The sequence below is a fragment of the Orcinus orca genome, chromosome 20, assembly GCF_937001465.1.
Source record: "Orcinus orca chromosome 20, mOrcOrc1.1, whole genome shotgun sequence".
NCBI lineage: Eukaryota > Metazoa > Chordata > Mammalia > Artiodactyla > Delphinidae > Orcinus > Orcinus orca.
Window position 1 is genome coordinate 47,306,237 of NC_064578.1, and position 19,123 is coordinate 47,325,359.

General features: G+C 46.3%; 1 protein-coding gene across 5 annotated transcripts in view; it reads left to right on the top strand.

The window, feature by feature from the left end:
* HNRNPUL1 (heterogeneous nuclear ribonucleoprotein U like 1) overlaps window positions 1-19,123 on the top strand; it is a 36,281-nt gene that overhangs the window by 4,712 nt on the left and 12,446 nt on the right. For 3 of the 5 annotated variants that reach the window (XM_004271255.4, XM_004271251.4, XM_049704102.1), the window contains exons 2-10: window positions 1,189-1,314; window positions 3,457-3,610; window positions 5,549-5,622; window positions 7,165-7,304; window positions 9,375-9,474; window positions 11,255-11,367; window positions 16,199-16,465; window positions 17,594-17,716; window positions 17,814-17,942. In XM_004271255.4, the coding sequence (XP_004271303.1) occupies window positions 1,194-1,314; window positions 3,457-3,610; window positions 5,549-5,622; window positions 7,165-7,304; window positions 9,375-9,474; window positions 11,255-11,367; window positions 16,199-16,465; window positions 17,594-17,716; window positions 17,814-17,942 (1,221 nt within the window). In that variant the 5' untranslated portion in view covers window positions 1,189-1,193. Of the gene's footprint in view, window positions 1-1,188; window positions 1,315-3,453; window positions 3,611-5,548; window positions 5,623-7,164; window positions 7,305-9,374; window positions 9,475-11,254; window positions 11,368-16,198; window positions 16,466-17,593; window positions 17,717-17,813; window positions 17,943-19,123 lie in introns of all 5 variants that reach the window. The other 2 variants (XM_033430910.2, XM_033430907.2) reach the window with 1 other exon arrangement.

A 19,123-nucleotide genomic window follows, 5' to 3' on the forward strand; every position in this document is an offset into this window, starting at 1 on the left:
GCTTACGTATTTGTTTAACGTGTGTCTGTCTTACTAAACTGAAGGTTTTAGTGGGGCAAGCTTATTCTCAGCTGTATCCCAGCATCTGGTATGTAGTATGTACTCCATAAATAGTTGATGTTATTATTCTTTTTCCTTTCTTTCTTTCTTTCTTTCTTCCTTTCTTCCTTTCTTCTTTTCTTTTCTTCCTTCCTTTCTTTCTTCCTTCCTTTCTTCCTTCCTCTCTTCCTTCCTTCCTTTCTTTCCTTTCTTTCCTTTCTTTCTTCCTTCCTTTCTTTCTTTCTTTCTTTCTTTCTTTCTTGTTTTTTTGGCTGTGCCGCATAGTTTGCGGGATCTTAGTTCCCCAACCAGGGATTGAACCCTGGCCCTGGCAGTGAAAGTGCCGAGTCCTAAACACTGGACCTCCAGGGAATTCCCTGATATTGTTATTCTTGCCACCCTTCAGTTGAGTTGGTCCTGGACCCACAAGACACCTTCCTGGAACCCTTCCCACCTAACTCCAAATATTTTAGGATTTATCCCTAATGAGTCTGAAGGCCACTATTATCATGACTCCTGTTTTCTTAACAGTTCCTTTCCTTCCTCCCCCATTTCCTCTTCAACTGAGATGGTTACCCCTGGTCTTTACAGTTATTGCAGGGTGGAAGTGATTCTTAAAGAGGGTTGGCTATGCAGGTGGGAATAGTGAATTGGGTCGGACAGAGGACTGGTTTGTGCTCTGAACAGTTTTTAAGGTTGTACCCTAAAGGTAACTCTCTAAGCATTATACCACATCAGAGAACAGCTAGGCTGGTAATTTTTAAACTGTGCTCCATGGAATCCCAGGTGTCTGTGGAGTTACCCCCCACCCTAGTGGGGACTTAGAGGGTGAGGTCAAGCTGGACCCCTTCTCTGACTCTCCCATCTCCTTGCTTCAACCAGAGCAGTTCTGCTTCATTTGGTTTTGTATGTTGGGATTCTGTAGAACCCAATCACAGATAGATCTCCAACCTTTTGAGGGGTAAGAAAGCATGTCCTCAGGCAGCTGGGGCCCCTGATTTCCCAGGTGGGTTTCCATCTGAGGGTGTTATCACACCTTTTAGCCTCTGGCAGACTAATTGTCCCCAGTGGGGATGGTGTTGTTTTGCATTAAAAAGCTACCTCTAGTCCCAAGAAACACCCTTCTAACTGGCCATTTTTTGTTTTAAGATGTCATGGACAATATTACCATGCAGAACCAATTCTATGAGACACAGGTCATCAAGAAAGAGAACGAGTCAGGCTACGAGAGGAGAACACTGGAAATGGACCAGCAGCAGCAGGCCTATCGCCCAGGTAGGAAAACGCACATGATCTCTCTCTCTTGAAGGAAATAGAATCTATGTGTGGGTAGCCCTTACCTTCTGCCTAGTGCCTATCTTCCCAGAGACTTTGCATCTTTCTCTTGGGTATTCCACTTGGGCTTTGTCACTCTGGCAAGGTCTTTTTGAAGGAAAGAACTTAGTCCCACTCCCAAGTGTTAGGAGAGGGGAGTCTTCAAGGTATGTTTTCAGATGTTAGTACCAACATCCTAGAGAGTTGAGACCTAGAGGCCAGTATTTGAGTCTTACTTAGAATCTTAGAATGTGGAAGCCAGAAAGGACCTTCTAAATCTAGTCCAGTGTTTCCCATGTTCTGAAGAATATCTTTCCAGGAGATATTATTAGGGACTTCTCAGGAAAAGGTTCCTTGGACAAACACATCTGAAAAATGCAGCGTATTCTATACCGCCTCTGGGAGAGTCACTGTGCTCATTAGAGCATTAAAGATGCTGAGAAGTCCTGGATTGGGAAAAGCTCTGTGTCACATTGTTTAAACCCAGGATTTCCCAAACATGTAAATGTGTCTTTGTAGAAAAAAGTTCCCTGTAGTGCCAGTTTGGGAAACACAATTGTAATGTAGCTGTCTCCCAATTTTACAGATGGGGGAGGTGGCAGGGCCGGGGCTGGAACCAGGAAACTGGCTTCTGGGCCATTGCTCTTGGTCAGTAAGCAGCACTCCTCACGAGTACTGTCCTAGTATTGGGGAAGCAGGGTCCTACCGTTGAGTAATGACAGAGCCAGGACTGGCTCCCAGTCTTGTGCTCCTTTCACTGTGCTGTGGCCCCAGTGCCTTTTCTTAGTGAATCTAGCTGGTTCTGATTCCATTCTGGTTCATCCACAAAGTGAAATCCCCAGACATTTCTTGTGGGTGGCTCAGGATTTTAATGAATGTAGGTTAAACCGTAGATTTGTGTCAGGCTCTGTGAGACTTGTGGGATCATTTGGCCCAAGGAGAGTATTTTCCGTGCAGACATTTATCAAGGCCTCCTGTGAGCCCAGCTCTGTGCTGGGAACCATGGAAGTTCTCTTCAGGTGAGTGAGCACCATCTCTGCCCTAGCAAGCGAGGAGCCTTCTCTGAGAGGTTTGGTCTGCATGCCAAAGCCAGGGAGTGACCCAAGGTGGTCTTGAGTTGAATGCTGAAGTGTGTAGATGTGAGTGATCCACGGCATCCATAGATGCTGTGAGAGAGGTGAGGCTAGACTGAGTCTACGGATTTCTCTAGATGAGGCTAGACTGAGTCCACGGGTTTCTCTAGATGAGGCTAGACTGAGTCCACGGGTTTCTCTAGATGAGGCTAGACTGAGTCCACGGGTTTCTCTAGATGAGGCTAGACTGAGTCCACGGGTTTCTCTTGGTAGGCACGGATTCTTGAAGTCTGCCCGAGACTGGGATTTCCTGTGGTCCACAGCATGTCATCCCATCCTGACTTCCTATTTGTGGTGTGACTTAATGAGGCCGTCACACCTGTGGGCTGGCTTAACTGCAGACCCTCCCTTCTGGAATGATTCTGGGCTTTGTCATAGAGTGATTAAAGCCGGTAGAGTTAGCTGTGGGACCACAACACTGTTGAATTGACTTTCTCCCCTCCATTGTTAGACTGAAGAAACTTTGTAAGAATTGAAGTGAAGAGATTCTTAGGGAGGAGAAATTAGAGAATGTGGAACTGTGGAATCTTAGAAGTTTTGGGGGCTCCCTCCCACTTGGTGCAGGCCAAGGTAGCTGCCAACTTTCATGGGGCCTTTGGCAAGATAGCCAAGGCAGTCATTCGCCTTTAGGTAGGCCCTTAGCGAGCTTGTCCTTGTTTAGTGCTGAAGTCCCCTCTCCCTCCCCACGAAGCCTGAGAGTTATCTGACTGACATCTGTTACCCCATCAACTGCTGGTGCTGATGTGCCTGGATGGCCATCCCCAGCCTCCCTTTATTCTAGCCCTGTTCTCCAGGACAGCCGTCTTGGCTCCCTCAGCAGGCTTCTGTTGAACTCAGCAAGCTGCCTGTGCCCAGACCTCATCACCATAGTCAGGATCCTTCCAGTATCTCCTGAGGTAAAGGGGACCAGGAAAGTGATAGCTGAGGAGTTTCTGAGTGTCTTGACCATCTGGATTTGTCCTGACAGTAGAAGTGAAGACAGAGATGAAGCAAGAAGCACCCACCAGCTTCCTCCCGCCCGAAGCATCTCAACTCAAACCAGACAGACAGCAGTTCCAGAGTCGCAAGAGGCCTTACGAAGAAAACCGGGGACGGGGGTATTTCGAGCACCGAGAGGATAGGAGGTGGGTCTGTGAGGCAGTGGTCACCCTTTTTCCGGTAGGTCTCTATGTCTGTAGCCTGGTGCCCACTGGGACCTTCGTACTAGCCCGGAGGGGCAGAGCAGAGTTCTCCCTCCCTCACACTCTCCCCCAGTTCTTCCTGCACTCACTACCAGATTCAACTTTGCTAAATATTTGGTCCTTCCCTCAGTTCTTCCCTTCCCATTACTTTCAGGGTAAAGTTCAAACACATGTGAGATGCCAGCCTGCCTTTTCAGTCCTTTGCCCCACTGCCCTGCAGTCCAGCACAGTGTTCTGTTCTTAATGGTTGCTTGATATCCCTCAGTTGAAAGAAAGATTTATTTCCTGACCTACTCCGAAACACACCCCTTCCATCCATCTGTTCATTCATTCATTATCAGCCCTCGTAGTGCTTTCACACGTGCCCGCCCTTGGGATAGTCCGTGGAGTCACAGGTGATTTGGACAGTGGGTTTTGTGTGAGGGTCAGGAGCTCATGGGTGGGAGTGGCCTCCCCCCTGGTCATTTCCTTTTCCCTTCCCTGACAAGCCTTCCCCCTCCCTTCATCCCCAGGCCCAGACCTACCCCTTCCTCCTTCCCTCCTTCAGCTCCTGTGTGAAGCCTTTTCCAATCAGGGAAACTAGGAATGATCACTCCTTCTCTATTCATCTTGGCTCGTCATCTGACACATTTTATTTCCTATCTGGTGGAGTCCATCCTCTAATTAGCTTGTGACTGTTTAAGACAGGGCCTGGGTCTCATGGCTGTGACTGAAGTCAGGAGATGGAACCCACCTCTTATGAGTTTCTCCTACTACCCCCCATAGAACAGAGGCCTAGAGCTACTTGCTGATGGAGGACAGAGGAAGAGCACTTGCTTTCATCCAGGGGTGACAGAGAAAGCTTCCTAGGATAGACTTACCATGTGATGATCTCTTTCTTCCTACCAGGCTCTGTGCTAGCCTTGGACTGGCAGGGTAAGAAGGGCACTCCACCAGAGGGAAGCCTGCTGCTGGGGGAGTGCCAGGAACTAGATGGGCACAGTGTACCTGGTCTGAGCATATGGTGGACTGAGGTCATCCAGCCTGGCTCAGGCAGGACACTGAACATTAGACTCCACACTTCCACCCCTTTCCCTTATTCCCATATGTTGGAAACCACCAGTATTTTCACATAGTCCCTTTTAGTATTTTGGTAGGAGGGACTCTTGTTCATAATTTAGGACACTTTTTTTTTTTTTTTTTCTGTACGCGGGCCTCTCACTGTCGTGGCCTCTCCCATTGCGGAGCACGGGCTCCGGACGCGCAGGCTCAGCGGCCATGGCTCATGGGCCCAGCCGTTCCGCGACATGTGGGATCTTCCCGGACCGGGGCACGAGCCCGCGTCCCCTGCATTAGCAGGCGGACTCTCAACCACTGCGCCACCGGGAAGCCCTAGGACACTTTTAAAGAGAAAGAGACTGAAAAAAATGGTTCATTTCAAATCCTTTCAGATGTGGAGTTTTAGGAAGCCTGGAATATGGACAAATTGTAATAAAAGGTTTATCTAAATTCTTACAGATTCCCACTCCTGGCCCAGTACTCTTTGGGCTACCATAGGCTCCCAGAGTTCAGCATGGAGGTAATTCTCAGCGTGTAAAGGGGTGGATCAGAATCTGGGGGTGTGAGAGAAGAGTCTTCTTGGAAAAGCTTCCTAAATGATGCCGATGGCCCTCGTTAGCAGAGCCGGCCCTCTTCAGTCCCTGACCCTGCCCTAGGAGTTAACAGTCATTGCTCTTACTGCAAGGATATAAGGTTCCAGAGTTCTTTTGCTAACCTCTGTGGCAAGAACTTGAAATCCAGGAAGCAGCTTGGAGGCCACTTGTAAATTCAAGCAGAACCTTCAGTTCCCTTCTTCCCTTGTCTGTCCGTTCTCATGTAACGTAATACCTCTTTATGACACAGGGGCCGCTCTCCTCAGCCTCCCGCTGAAGAGGATGAAGATGACTTTGATGACACACTTGTTGCCATCGACACATGTGAGTCTTTGGAATGCCTGTTTGATACTGCCTTCCACTCAGTATTGGGAGGTTGCCTTAACCTTCACAGAATTCCTGCCCGGCACCATCCAGAGCCAGTGTTAGTTCAGATGTGAGAAACAGCAGAGCTCTAGAATGAGGGTGCTGGTTTGGAGACAGAAGATCTGCTCTCAGCTCTAACTGTGAGATTCTGGGCAAGTCATTCTACTTCTCTGAGCTTCTCTTCAGGGAGGAATAATCCTGCCCTAATACCTCAGAGGACTTTGAGTGACATTCATCAGAGAGTGGATACCAGAGCAAGTTGGAAAACCCTAGCACCCTGTAAACACGGAGGGTTGTCATTTAAGCGGGAAGGGAACCTGAGTGCTGCTGGGGAAACTTAACTCTTTGACGGCCGTTTCCCCAGTTTCCATCAGCTGCTCACGTTCCTGGTGAAACCAATGCCGTTTTGTCTTCTCAGGCATTAACCTGGTCTGTCCTCCAGTTCAGTTTTCTTTCCTCTGGATAAGTGGTTTTCCCCTTGACTGTGCATCTAAACACTTGGGGGAATGAATATAAAGGTCCTGTCCCTCCTCAGACCTCCTAAGACAAATTCTAAGTGGTAGAGCCTGTGAATCCGAATTTTTAAACACACCCAGAAGCCCAATCAAGTCTGAGGGCTGCACTTTTCAACAGAGCGGAAAGTTAACAGAAGTTCATTCGTGTACTTCTTTACGAAGCTCATGTTTATAGACCAGTGGCTACATGCTTTGGAAGAGATAAAGACATCTCGTACACAGTCCCTTCTATCGCAAGATCTCAAAGACATATACCCAGAGTAAAGCTAAACATTTTTTAAAGTATTGGGTGGTGGTGGTCCCTGAAGCAGCATCTGATCAAATGCCAGTTGTACAGACCATGGCACTCAGCCTTTAGAAAAAGGAGAGAGCCTACTGGACGAGATGGTCAGAAAAGACTTGAAGACGGGGGAGAGTCCGAGCAGCAGAGTCCTAGGCCCACTTGAGGAGGTGGGAGTCTGTGGTGCACCTGACAGTGGTCCTGGGTGGTGGGTGTGGATCAGGGTCAGATGTTTGTGCAGCTGTTGGCAGCAGGAGTCTGGCTTCCACACTAATAGAGTTAGCATGGGAGATGGTTGAAGTGTATGGCAGTGGGGATTAACCTTTTTAAATTCTAAAATCCCTTGAAACTGGTAAGAATATGGACCCTCTCCCTAGCAAGTGTACATCCCCATTAGAAGCATGTGTGTATTATTTCCAGGGGCGCCCCCGACAGCCATCCTGGGACCTCAGCCAGGTGAAAAACCCTCGTTCCTATGTAGAGTGGCTGTTTTCATCCTGTGCAGGCCCGTTTGCAGTAGTCCAGGGCCTTTGTGCTAAAAGGGAGACTGGTTAGGCGATGCGGCTGGCTTCTCATGAACCTGCCCCCGTGATGTGTCAGCTTGTGTACTCCTGGTTAACACTCTTGGGGAACTTACCTCTGCCTGTGCCTGTCCCTCTCGGGACCATTAAAACATCAGCCAAATACAGGCTTTTTCCTCCACAGATAACTGCGACCTCCACTTCAAGGTGGCCCGAGACCGGAGTAGTGGCTACCCACTCACAATTGAAGGTTTTGCATACCTGTGGTCAGGAGCCCGCGCCAGCTATGGGGTCAGAAGGGGCCGTGTGTGCTTTGAGATGAAGGTGAGTGGGAGCAACCAGACGGGATAGGGACAGAAAATAGGTCCATCCTTTGGAATAACCTGTCACCAACCACCTTGGTCAGAGCCATGATTGCAAAAGAGATTTGATTGAGCATAGACTGTGTCCCAGCAAAAAAAAAAAAGTAAAATGAACTGAGAAGAACTATGTCATTGCTAAATAATATATGGGGAAAGCAGGCTGACCATACATTGCTTCTTCAAACAGATTTTCCCTTGATGGGGTTTGACCCAGGTATTGTATAGCCAACCATTCTAAGGATGACATACTTGTAGAACTAGGAAAAGGAGTTGTTTGGAAAAACAGTGAGCTAGAAAGAATTGCTCATCACCAATTAAAGGGAGGACAGGGAAGAGCAAGAAAAAGAAAGGTTCTGCCATCAGGTCATCCTCTACCATCATCTCTCCACAGTTCCACGTCCGGTTATGTTTATGAAAATAATATGTGCTCGTGTTTAATAAAGTTCAGAAAGCATAAAAGACTATAGGGTGAAAACCAGAGTTATACTCACATCCTCCCAATCCCCGTCCTACCCTCCAAAGATACCTTATGTGTTAACAATTTCTTGTGTATCCTTTGCATATCTAAACTTATTTATGATAGGTAATACTTACAAAACACATTGCATGTGTTAGATACAGTGCCAAGTTCTTTCCATGGATATCTCTATTAATCCTCACAGTATCATCATGAAATACATACTGTTGAAATACATACTGTTTTTAGAGGTGGAAGCTAAGACCAAGGGTTATCGTATTTCCTTGGCTAAGACGTTGATTCTAAGTTGTGCATTGTTTTGTGCTGCTCGTAGAGAAACACTGCCAATTATACTGACAGGGCTTTCACACATCAATTGTAAGATATATCCTGACTTTGGAGATGTTAAAATGTGAAAGATGTGTGTGCAAAAGTCAGTGACATAGGGTAACTTTCTGAAAGCCACAATCTAATGCAGATAGATATTGGTTATTAGACAGTCTAACCTCTGATTTAATTAAAGGTTAAGTCAGAAGATACCTTTTTTTTTCTTTTTAATTTTTATTTATTTTTGGCTGCATTGGGTCTTCATTGCTGCATGCAGGCTTTCTCTTGTTGCGGCGAGCAGGGGCTACTCTTAGTTGCGGTGCACGGGCTTCTCATTGCAGTAGCTTCCCTTGTTGCAGAGCAGGGGCTCTAGGCACGTGGGCTCCAGTAGTTGTGGCACGTGGGCTCCAGTAGTTGTGGCACATGGGCTCCAGTAGTTGTGACTCGCGGGCTCTAGAGTGCAGGCTCAGTAGTTGTGGCGCACGGGCTTAGTTGCTCCGCGGCATGTGAGACCTTCCCGGACCAGGGATCGAACCTGTGTCCCCTGCATTGGCAGGCAGATTTTTAATGACTGCGCCACCAGCGAAGTCCCCAGAAGGTACCTTTTATTCTTTCTGCTGCTTTTACTTAATACTGTGTCTTGGACATTTTTCCATACCCCAGTGTATCAGCCCTGCCTCATTCTTTTTAACCGCTGCATCATATTCTGTGGTAGGAATGTGCCATAATGTGACCAGTGCCTTATAGGTGGTTTCTACTTGCTTTCTCCCTCCCTCCCTCCCTCCCTTTTCAACATAAATACTGCCTCACTGAATATTTTTGGGTGTATGTATCTATAGGATAAACTGGAAGTTGAATTGCTTGGTTATAGAGCATGTGCATTTATAGTTAATAAAGACTGCTAAGTTGCCCTCCAAAGACATTGTACCAGTTTATGTTTCTACACCAAATGTTATGAGAGTCCCTGTTTCCCCTGCAGCAAGTGTTAAAACTAAAACATAACTGGTTCTGAAATTCCCTTCTCTGTGGCCCTGAACTCTCCTAAGCCCTTTAGAGGCCCTGGTTTCAGTACAACAGGCCCTTCAGAGCAGTGTAGATACCTTTTCCCCAGCAGCAAAAGCCTGCTGCTTTGTTTGTTTGTTTGCTTGTTTGTTTTTTTTAACATCTGCGCACTTCCCTCCTGTATTGCCTCGTAACCCATCAGCCTCCAGAGAATCACTTCTGAGCCCTCTTGTTCTCTGTTCCCAGATCAATGAGGAAATCTCTGTGAAGCACCTTCCATCTACAGAGCCCGACCCACACGTTGTCCGTATTGGTTGGTCCCTGGACTCCTGCAGCACTCAGCTAGGTAAGAGGAGATCAGCCAAGCAATCCAGAGAGTAGAGCGGGTGCCTCTGTCCCTGGATTCTCAAGCTTCCTAACTTTCTCTTTCCCGCATTGGACCCAGAACAGAACCACCCTGGGATGGAACAGACAACAAGGATTAGGCTTGTGCCGCTTCCCATCTTCAGACATACAGGATTCAGTGGCAGGACCACAGTGATAACAACTTTTCTACAAAAATTTATCCTGCATCTTTAAGGAGAGGGTCCAAAGTCCTCTTTAGAAAACTGTTCCCTTTCTTAAAAAAAAGACCAGTTGTCTCCTGTTCTCAAACCAAGCTGAAAGTAATAAGTTCCTCAAGTCCCATTAAGTCCTATCTGGAATTTTCTGTCCAGAGCTTAACCCAGAGTAAAAGAGAAAGCAAAGACCAATGGGGCCAGGGCTGGCTGGTGGAGAGGGGCAGGGGCTGCCTTGAGAGGTTTTGAATTTTCACAGAACCCCAGGCCTCAGTGACCTTCTGACCCCAAGTGACTGATTTCAGTGACCAATGCTGAGAACCTTCTTCCTTGGTCATAAAAACATTCTGATTATGAAAATAACGTGTAAAGAAAAAAATGAAAGTAATGTGTGCTCCTTGTGAAAATTCAGGCCATTACAGAGGAGAAAAATGAAAATCCTTCTAAACCTGTGAGATAACAACCAGTGTTAACATTTTCATCTGTAGCCTTCCAGACAGTTTGTGTTTTGTCCTTTGTGTTTCTCAGATGGGGCACATTATACGGACTACTGTAACCTGATTGCTTTTTCCCACTTAATATCCATGGGTATATTTTTGTAAATAAGCATAGCTTTTTTGACCACTGCATAATTTTTCACTTTACAGTTGTATCACTTATTTATCAATGTTTTGTAGGTCATTTAAGTTGATTGCAAATTTTTGCTGTTAAACACTTGAGCTGCCCTTGTGTGTAATTAGTCTGATCTTTAAAAGTAGAAATGCTAGGTTAAAAACAGTGAACACTTTTCATTTTGATACGTATTAGCAGTTTTTATTTAAGACTCATGTGTCATCTCCTTTTATCTTTCTTTCACTTTTGAGGTGTAAGTGGAAAGTAGTTGATATAGATAAAGATACAAAGCCCAGAACAGTGGAGCAGATGTCCAAGGTTACACAGCTGATTCATACTAGAACTGGGCCTGGAGTTCATGCTGTTGGCTCCTGCTTTACTGGCAGGATGCGCCTTGGGTTCCTGGCCTAGGATCTCTCTATAACCCAGATGTCAGCCAGGGCCCCTGGGGTCTCAGTCATATTGCATCAGCACCCAGTTCTGTAGCCTAAGGCAATCCAGTACCTTTCCTAGGTATTAGACCTTATGGTCTGCAGAAGCAAAATCCTTTTACTGATTTCTGACCAAAACTCATTGGCACCAAAAATTGACGCCATTAGGAGACTTAACTGAATATTGAATGTCACAGCAAAGGGATGCATCTCAGCATACAACCTTCCTCTATCCCAGCTCCTCTCTTCCCTCCTCCCTTTATTTTTCCAAATTCTCCCTTCTGTGCAAAGCAGTTCAGTTCAGCTCCTACTCCCAGACTTAACATCTAAAGCCATCAAGCCCTCAGAAGTTCTGCATAACGAGGGGCTTCCTTTCAATGGAACCTTTCTTACCTTCCCCGCCAAAAGCATCTGATTAGTAAAACTAGTAAAGAAAATGATTTTTTAATTTAAAACTACATGACAGCCATAAAGGCTGTTGTGACCATCGCAGGTTTAACCTGCCTTTGCCTGTTTCTTCCATCAGGCGAAGAGCCTTTCTCCTATGGCTATGGAGGCACTGGGAAGAAGTCCACCAGTAGCCGGTTTGAAAACTACGGAGACAAGTTTGCAGAGAATGATGTGATTGGCTGCTTTGCGGTGAGTGCTGGCAGCCTGTGGGAGTTGGCAGAACCAAATGTTGGTCCTGTCAGGTCAACCTGCAGACTTTTCTTTTTCAGAATACCTCTGTCCATTGTCTGCCCTGTGTCCAGCCACTCTCGCCATACCTCTTTGTCTCTCTTTGACCCACTGGAATGTTTGCAGTCATTTTGTGCAAAATTCTCCCATTCTACCCCTTCAGGTCTTTTGTGCAAAGCCGTCAGGTGGCAACCCTGAAGAAGTTTGGGGATGTCAGGTGTGCACAACCTTCCTCCCTTCCTACATACCAGAGTTACATTTTCTAAACAGACTCAGGAATTTCTTATCTTCCTTTGCTACAGAAGAGCCTATCCATTCTCAAAGGCAGTGATGTTGGCTCTTTTCCCACTTTAGCATCATCTCATCCCAAAACTTCTTCCTTCCTTCACCTCACATTGGTTAAGCCAGGCTTCCAATAGTGCGTTGCCTTTGAGGACGGTGGGGATGGATGCAAAGCAGAACAAGATAGAGGATGCCTGAACTGCTGCTGAACTTCAGTCCCCAAGAGCAGTGACCAGCACTCACAGTGCTGTGGAGTGTGGCTGTTGCCTCTGGGTCCAGAATCCCTAGACCCAGACCCAGTCCCTGCTCTTCCTCTCACAGCCCTGGACTACCCTCCCTGTATTTCAGTTTCTTCTCGATGAGAATGTTTGCATCTACTCTAGAATTTCATGTGGAGTCATTAAGTTAACCCATTAGAAGCACTTACAACAACGTCTGGCACATAATAAATGCTCAGTAAATACTACTTAACACTATTATCACTAGAAGTTAAATGTTTGTAAAATGTGCCGTGAAGCCCCAGGGAGGAGTGACTACCCAGGTGGATGCTTCTTCTTGGTTTTGTTCCCTCTGCATCCTCATATTTGTACACAGGTACTCTTTTTTTTTCTTTCTTTCTTTTTTTTCCCCTCTTTTTTTTTGCGGTGCGCGGACCTCTCACTGTTGTGGCCTCTCCCGTTGCGGAGCACAGGCTCCGGGCGCGCAGGCTCAGCGGCCATAGCTCACGGGCCCAGCCGCACCGCGGCATGTGGGATCTTCCGAGACCGGGGCACGAACCCGTGTCCCCTGCATCGGCAGGCGGACTCTCAACCACTGCGCCACCAGGGAAGCCCTTTCCCCTCTTTGAAATAATTTCAAACTTAAGGAAAAGCCATGGAATTCTCATAGAGCCCTGTCCAGATTCTAACATTTGCTTTACCATTTTTCCCAAATATATGTACATATATGTATATGATTTTTATCTGACCTGTTTGAGAGTAGGTTGCCTACATTATGTCTTTATTCCTTAATACTTTAGCATACATTTCTTAAGAATAGAGCTATTATCTTAACCACAGTACAGTTATCAAATTAACATTAATTTAATGCTATTGCCCACTCCATAGTCCACATTTAAATTTTGTCAGCTGTCCCAACAACATCCTTTAGAGCAATTTGGTTTCTAGTTCAGGATCACGAATTGCATTCTGTTGTCATGTCTTTTTTAGTCTGAAACAGTTTCTCAATCTTCCTTTGTCTTTCACAACCTCATTATCTTTTTAATAAAAAGCATGTTTTCTTAAACAAAAATTAACCATGTTTATATTCTGCACATTGTTCCAAACCTTGCATTTTTTTTCCATTTAAAAGTAAATCTCTTAAAAAAAAAAAGTAAATCTCAGCTATCTTTCCCTGTATGCACAGATAGTATAGATCTAGCTCAATTTAAAACATTGTTGAATAGTTAATAAATTCCTGTGGTTTCCAAAAATATCCAGAAATACAGAAAGGTATAAAGTCTTCTTGAGACCTTCCCACTCCACCCATGGTTCACATACGCCCTCCCCTACACATAAGCCCACTGATATTCAGGATTTCTTTATCAAAATACAAGAAAGATGATTGTTATTTTTCTTCTTTTACACAAAAGGTAGCATGTTATACATGTTATTTTGTATCTTTTTTTAACTATGTATCTTAGAGTTATTTTTTTTAATATATCGCTTCACAGAGGATTTCTTTGTTCTTTTATATAGTCCATAGTCATTGTGTTGATCTATCATATTCATATAATCAATCCTCTATTAATGGACATTTGGTTAGTTCTCACCTTTTTACTTAGTAGCTGCCTAGTATTCTGATGCAGGTGTCAGTTTCCCCGGTGGACCTGAAAATTATTTGCTGGAAGTCAGTGCTGCAGTGACAGCTTATCTTTTTCCCACTTATCAGAGTATCTTGGAGGGCTTTTCGTGTTCCCATACATGGATATCCTGTGTGATTTAGTCTCTCCCACTTTCCCTTTGGAGCACATTTAGCAGTGCTGGTGTGAGCAATTTGCACATCTTTGCGTTCTTGTGGGAATATGGTTGTAGTATTTACCTCTGAAAGTATAACTTCTGGGTCAAAGGTGTATTTTTAATTTTTGATAGCTACCATCAAGACTGTACTCCAGGGAGGCTGTAACAATTTAATGTTTCATCAGCGTGTGACTGGGTTCCCCAGACTGTCCCATCTGAGCGTGAGGTTCTGTGAGTGTGTGGCAGTTTGGAACTTTAGGCCTGACTCTTGCTTCAGCCTGTTCATTTTTACTTCTACTTTTAAGATTTTATGTTCAGTTTCCTTTGTTTAAAGAATGCCATCACTTTAAAAGACTCAGAGTGAAGGGTTAGAAGGGGTGTGAAAAATCAGTGACCTGAAGGAACTGGTGGGGAGGACATTTGTGTCAGAACTTGAGTTCTCAACATTCACAAAACAGAAAGGACAAAATGGCCTTCCAGGTAGAGAGAACAGTGTAACTCACTTCAGCAAACCGTAAGGAGTAAAATACTTGGAGCCTCAGGCTGCAAAAAGGGCACACTTTGAATAATGCGAGGCTTAAGGACTTTGGGTCCTTAGGCCCTGGTGTGGCACTCGGGAATGGTTTTGCAGAAGTGACACAGCTACCCTTGCGTCTTTGACAGTTGGCGCCGTCGGTGGTGGGTTTGTCAGTTGAGGGTGCTGGTTTGTGTACAACATGGTAAGTTCCTTTAGTGAAGCTGGTGGACGTAAGGAAGGCTAACCCCCACGCTGTTCATTTCTGCGGTAGAGCAAAGGTGACCTGGGCCACTCTTTCTCAGGTGAGAAGACATGGCAGGGACTGTGCTGTGAGGATCGAGGCAGGATTTAGTCCAACAGATGTTTGCGTGTCTGCCCTGCGTGGTCTCGACCTGTGTGGGTGCTTACGGACACTTACAGATATAAAGGACTGTGTAGAACTGTGCCCTGTGAGCACTGAGGAGGGTAGTGAGGAGGCTCCTTAGGGAAAGGGGCTTTCACAGCTTCTCAAAGGGCAAGTCCCAAGGTGGTCTCCGCATGCAAAAGGGAGGAAATACCACGTCTTGTACTTTTCTGTCAGGAACCCGACCTGTGCTTCCGTCTTCCGTATGATCCCAAGTTTTGAGTCTCCCTTAATTGTAAACCTTTACCCTGCAGCCAGAGTGATCTTTCTGAAACACGGTTTTGACCAGGCCATTCCCCTATTCAAAACAAGTCAGGAGCTCTGCTCTGCTGCTGTCAGCACGAATTCGAACTTCTGAGTTAACAGAGAGCCCCTCCCTCGCTGAGAATAGGGACCATGTCTCCTCCCCACCACTTTAGCCCAGAGCAGTGCCTGGCATCTTGGAATGAGAGCACGCATTCATTATGCACTCACTCTGTAGTAAGCACATTCACCTGTTAAATCCTCAGAACAACTCTATACAGTGTAGAATCTTATCATGGCCCCTCTTTTTTTTTTAATAACTAAAAATTATTTATTTATTTATGCTGGGTCTTAGTTGTGGCACACGGGATCTTTGTTGCTGCGCGAGGGCTCTTAGTTGGAGTGTGTGGGAATCTAGTTCCCTGACCAGGGATCGAACCCAGGCCCCCTGCATTGGGAGCTCAGAGTCTTATCCACTGGACCACCAGGGAAGTTCCTGGCCCCTCTTCTTTGATAAGGAAACTGAAGATGGAGTAAATGGTAGAGCTGAAGCAGCCTGCCTTCCAAAACAGGATCTTAACCACTAAACTTCAACTGATCAGTAAGGACTCAATAAATTGTTGAATTAAAGAATATGGTCCCTTCCTGGCTCTCCAGCTGTACCTGAAATCACTCCCCAACCCCCAACCCCCAATCCTTTATGCTTCAGCCAGTCTGACCCTATGTTCGCTCACTGCCAGATTTGTACACAAACAACACTTCTCTTTAGGACTCTCTCCTCTCACCCCAGACTTGGCTCCTTCCCGTTTATTGTTCAGGACTTGACTTCCTCCTCAGAGAATCTTGCTCCTGTGTAGGTGCTCTTAACTGAATTAGGATGGTGTCCTTGTCTAATTCCCCACTAGGCTCTGAGCTGTGTCAGGCCCAGATCACTGTAGACATAAGCATCAAGAAGAGCATATAAATGAATGCACGTGTAGAGCAGGGCCTGACTTAAAAGGCCCTGCTGTGGCTTTCTTTCCATCTGTTATCTGCTGGGGATGAGAATGGACAGGACTGCTTTTGCCTTCCTCTGTCTCAGGCTAGGCACAAGACTCAAATACTTGGAGCTTCCTAAAATTACACACTTCACATCCACCAGCTTTTTGAGTCTTGGGCAAGGAGGACTTTGGGCTGCATGTTGTCTGAGCTGTTCCCTGGTGCTTCCCGATGCATCTGTACATTGAGGAGGGACGCACTTGAATCTGGGAGGCCAGCTCTGTTTCCATTCCCTGCGTCTGCTCTGACTTGTGCCTCCCAGTGCCTTAAGCAGAACATTGGCAGTTATCTTTCTCTGGCTTTATTTCCTAGGACTTTGAATGTGGAAATGACGTGGAACTTTCCTTCACCAAAAATGGGAAGTGGATGGGCATTGCCTTCCGAATCCAGAAGGAAGCCTTAGGGGGTCAGGCCCTCTACCCTCATGTCCTGGTGAAGAATTGTGCAGTGGAGTTCAACTTTGGGCAGAGGGCAGAGCCCTACTGTTCTGTCCTGCCAGGCTTCACCTTCATCCAGCACCTTCCCCTGAGTGAGCGAATCCGGGGCACTGTCGGACCAAAGAGCAAGGCAGAGTGTGAGGTGAGTGGGCCTGGAAGCCTGAATTGGTGGCCGCCTCTCCTGAGCCACGTTGCTGCCAAGACAGAGGGGAGACATTCAGTAGCTGAGTGTGGTGAAAGCTGCTGTGAGAGTGAGGTGAGGGCTGTGCGTGTGTGACTTAGTCCAAGGAGGGAGGGGCCAAGGTAAGACACCTAAATGTCAGAAAGATTCCAAAAGGAAGTTGCCACACTGCTCCTTGGGTGTGGTCAGAATCTTGGAAAAGGAGGCTTTCCTCCCAGCGGAAGAGGGTGTGAAGGCACTTCCTGGTGAGCGAGTCCTTGGAGGAGGTTGTGCAGCTCCATGCTCCCATCCAAGGCTCTCCGAGAACAAAAACAGCAACTGGACTTAGAGCTGATTTGGTTGCAGAAGCTGTACTGGTGGTCTTTGTCATCAAATAATGTTTCTTTCTGATACATAAGTGATTTTGTGTTTATTCTAGAAAATTAAGAAACATAAAGAAAATTAAAGTTCCCTTTAATTCCACCATCCACAAATAAGTTTTCTTTGAAAGTTTTGGAGCTTATCCTATGCCTTTTGCTGTGCTAGGTGCCATTTATACACACACACTTACAGTTGAGATCTTATGGTATAAGCATTTTGATATCATGCCCTTTCGCTTAGTGTTATTTTGTGAGCTTTGTCCCACCACATGAACACCTCTTTTGAAACTCATTGTTATTAGCCTCACTGTTTTCCTCTTTTTGGGCATTTTGGTTACATCCAGTGTTTGCCAAATTGTAAACGTACTGATTAGAAATGATGCTCGTCCTTATGCATACAGTCTGTCCCCATCTGAGACTCCGGGAAGGTTATACCACTCCTTGTGCCTATTCCGTGGACCTTTCCCTTTCAGAGGCCCCTGAATCCCGCCTAAACAAAAATGTAAATACTCATAAGAGCAGGCCCTCTGCTGAGAGTCTGACAACCCTCATCTCTTTGAATCCCAACAACAGTACTATGAGGTAGACGCTGTTACTGCTTCCATTTCCCAGAGGTGGCCATGAGGTTTAGAGTCACCCTCACGGTCACCATCAAGTCAGGGTGATGCCAGGCTGCCATGCCATACACTGTTTCTGGTTCACAGTGTCCCTCCTGGTCCTGTTCTTATAGATTCTGATGATGGTGGGCCTGCCTGCCGCCGGTAAGACCACATGGGCCATCAAACATGCAGCCTCCAACCCCTCCAAGAAGTACAACATCCTGGGTACCAATGCCATCATGGATAAGATGCGGGTAAGGATAGCCCCTGGTCTCTCCTCTTCCACCTCCCACTCCCTGAATACTGCTCAGCAAACAGGACCAACCACCCCTCACCACCCCCTGCCCACAGGTGATGGGCCTACGCCGTCAGAGGAACTACGCCGGCCGCTGGGACGTCCTGATCCAGCAGGCCACCCAGTGCCTCAACCGCCTCATCCAGATCGCTGCCCGAAAGAAACGCAACTATATCCTAGATCAGGTACTTACTGGTGACTGTCACGCCCCAGGAGAGGGAAGGGGCCATTGGGTGCCTGGGAAGTCCTCTCTGGTCCTTGTATTTTTTTCCCCGTAATGCTCTTAGACTGCAGTACTGGTTAGAGGTCAGCCATACATGATGGCACAATCCCAGACTCTTAACACAGCTTTCTGAGTCTGGTCTGCAAGCAGGGGTCTGGAGCAGCAATCCAGGCCTAGCTCAGGCCACAAGCAGCACAAAAGAACATTTTGTGAGAGCAAATTTTGTGAAATGGAAAGGCATGGATTTCTGAGCCAGACAAACCTGGGCTTGAATCCCAGCTCTGCTGCCTCCTAGCTGCGTGCCTGTGGGCAGCTGACTTTATCCTCTGAGTCTCCTGGTCTGTAAAACACAGCTCAAAATGGTGCCCGCACACCTAACACGGGAACTGGCACATAGTAGCTGGAGGTGGTTGTTAAGCTACAGGATAGGTGTGTCCCAGCTTCTCTTAGCATGTTTGTATGACTGTCAGGTACCTATATGTCACATATTTTTTACCTGCATTTCAATGAAGAGCAAGGTTCTTAACATTAGGCAATTTGGGAACTTTTGAAATTAAACACAGAATTTTGTATGAAGATGCAGATATGTTTGTTTGTTTGTTTGTTTTGTTTTTTGGCCTCACTGCATGGCGTGTGGGATCTTAGTTCCCTGACCAGGGATCCCATGCCCCCCTGCGTTGGAAGCGTGGAGTTTTAACCACTGAACTGCCAGGGAAGTCCCAGATATGATCTTTTTTTAACTAAAATGTTTTGAGTTGGGATAGGAAGATCGTCTGTGGCTTTCGGCATTCTCAAAAGTATGAGTGACCCAAACGTGGTTAAAGATCCCTGTCTCAGAGCAACGAGTGCTTCTTGTTTACCACCTGTGAGACCTCCTTGACGTTTGTCCTGAAGGCTTTCTCAAGTAGCAGATTTTGTATTTGAGGATGTACAAACAAGCCTCTGTTCCCCCTCAGCCTTGTATTTGTGTTTTCTTAAAAACCTGTAAGTGTGCAAATATGTAAACTAAGTAGCACCCCCAGCCTGGCAGCCTTAACTGGAGTGCCTTCCGTATGTGTAGTCCTGAGTACTTGGTTACCATGAGTTCAAAGGGCTTCTGATGAGGGTGGAGCTGGTTTTAGTGGTTGATCAGAAAGGTGGTTG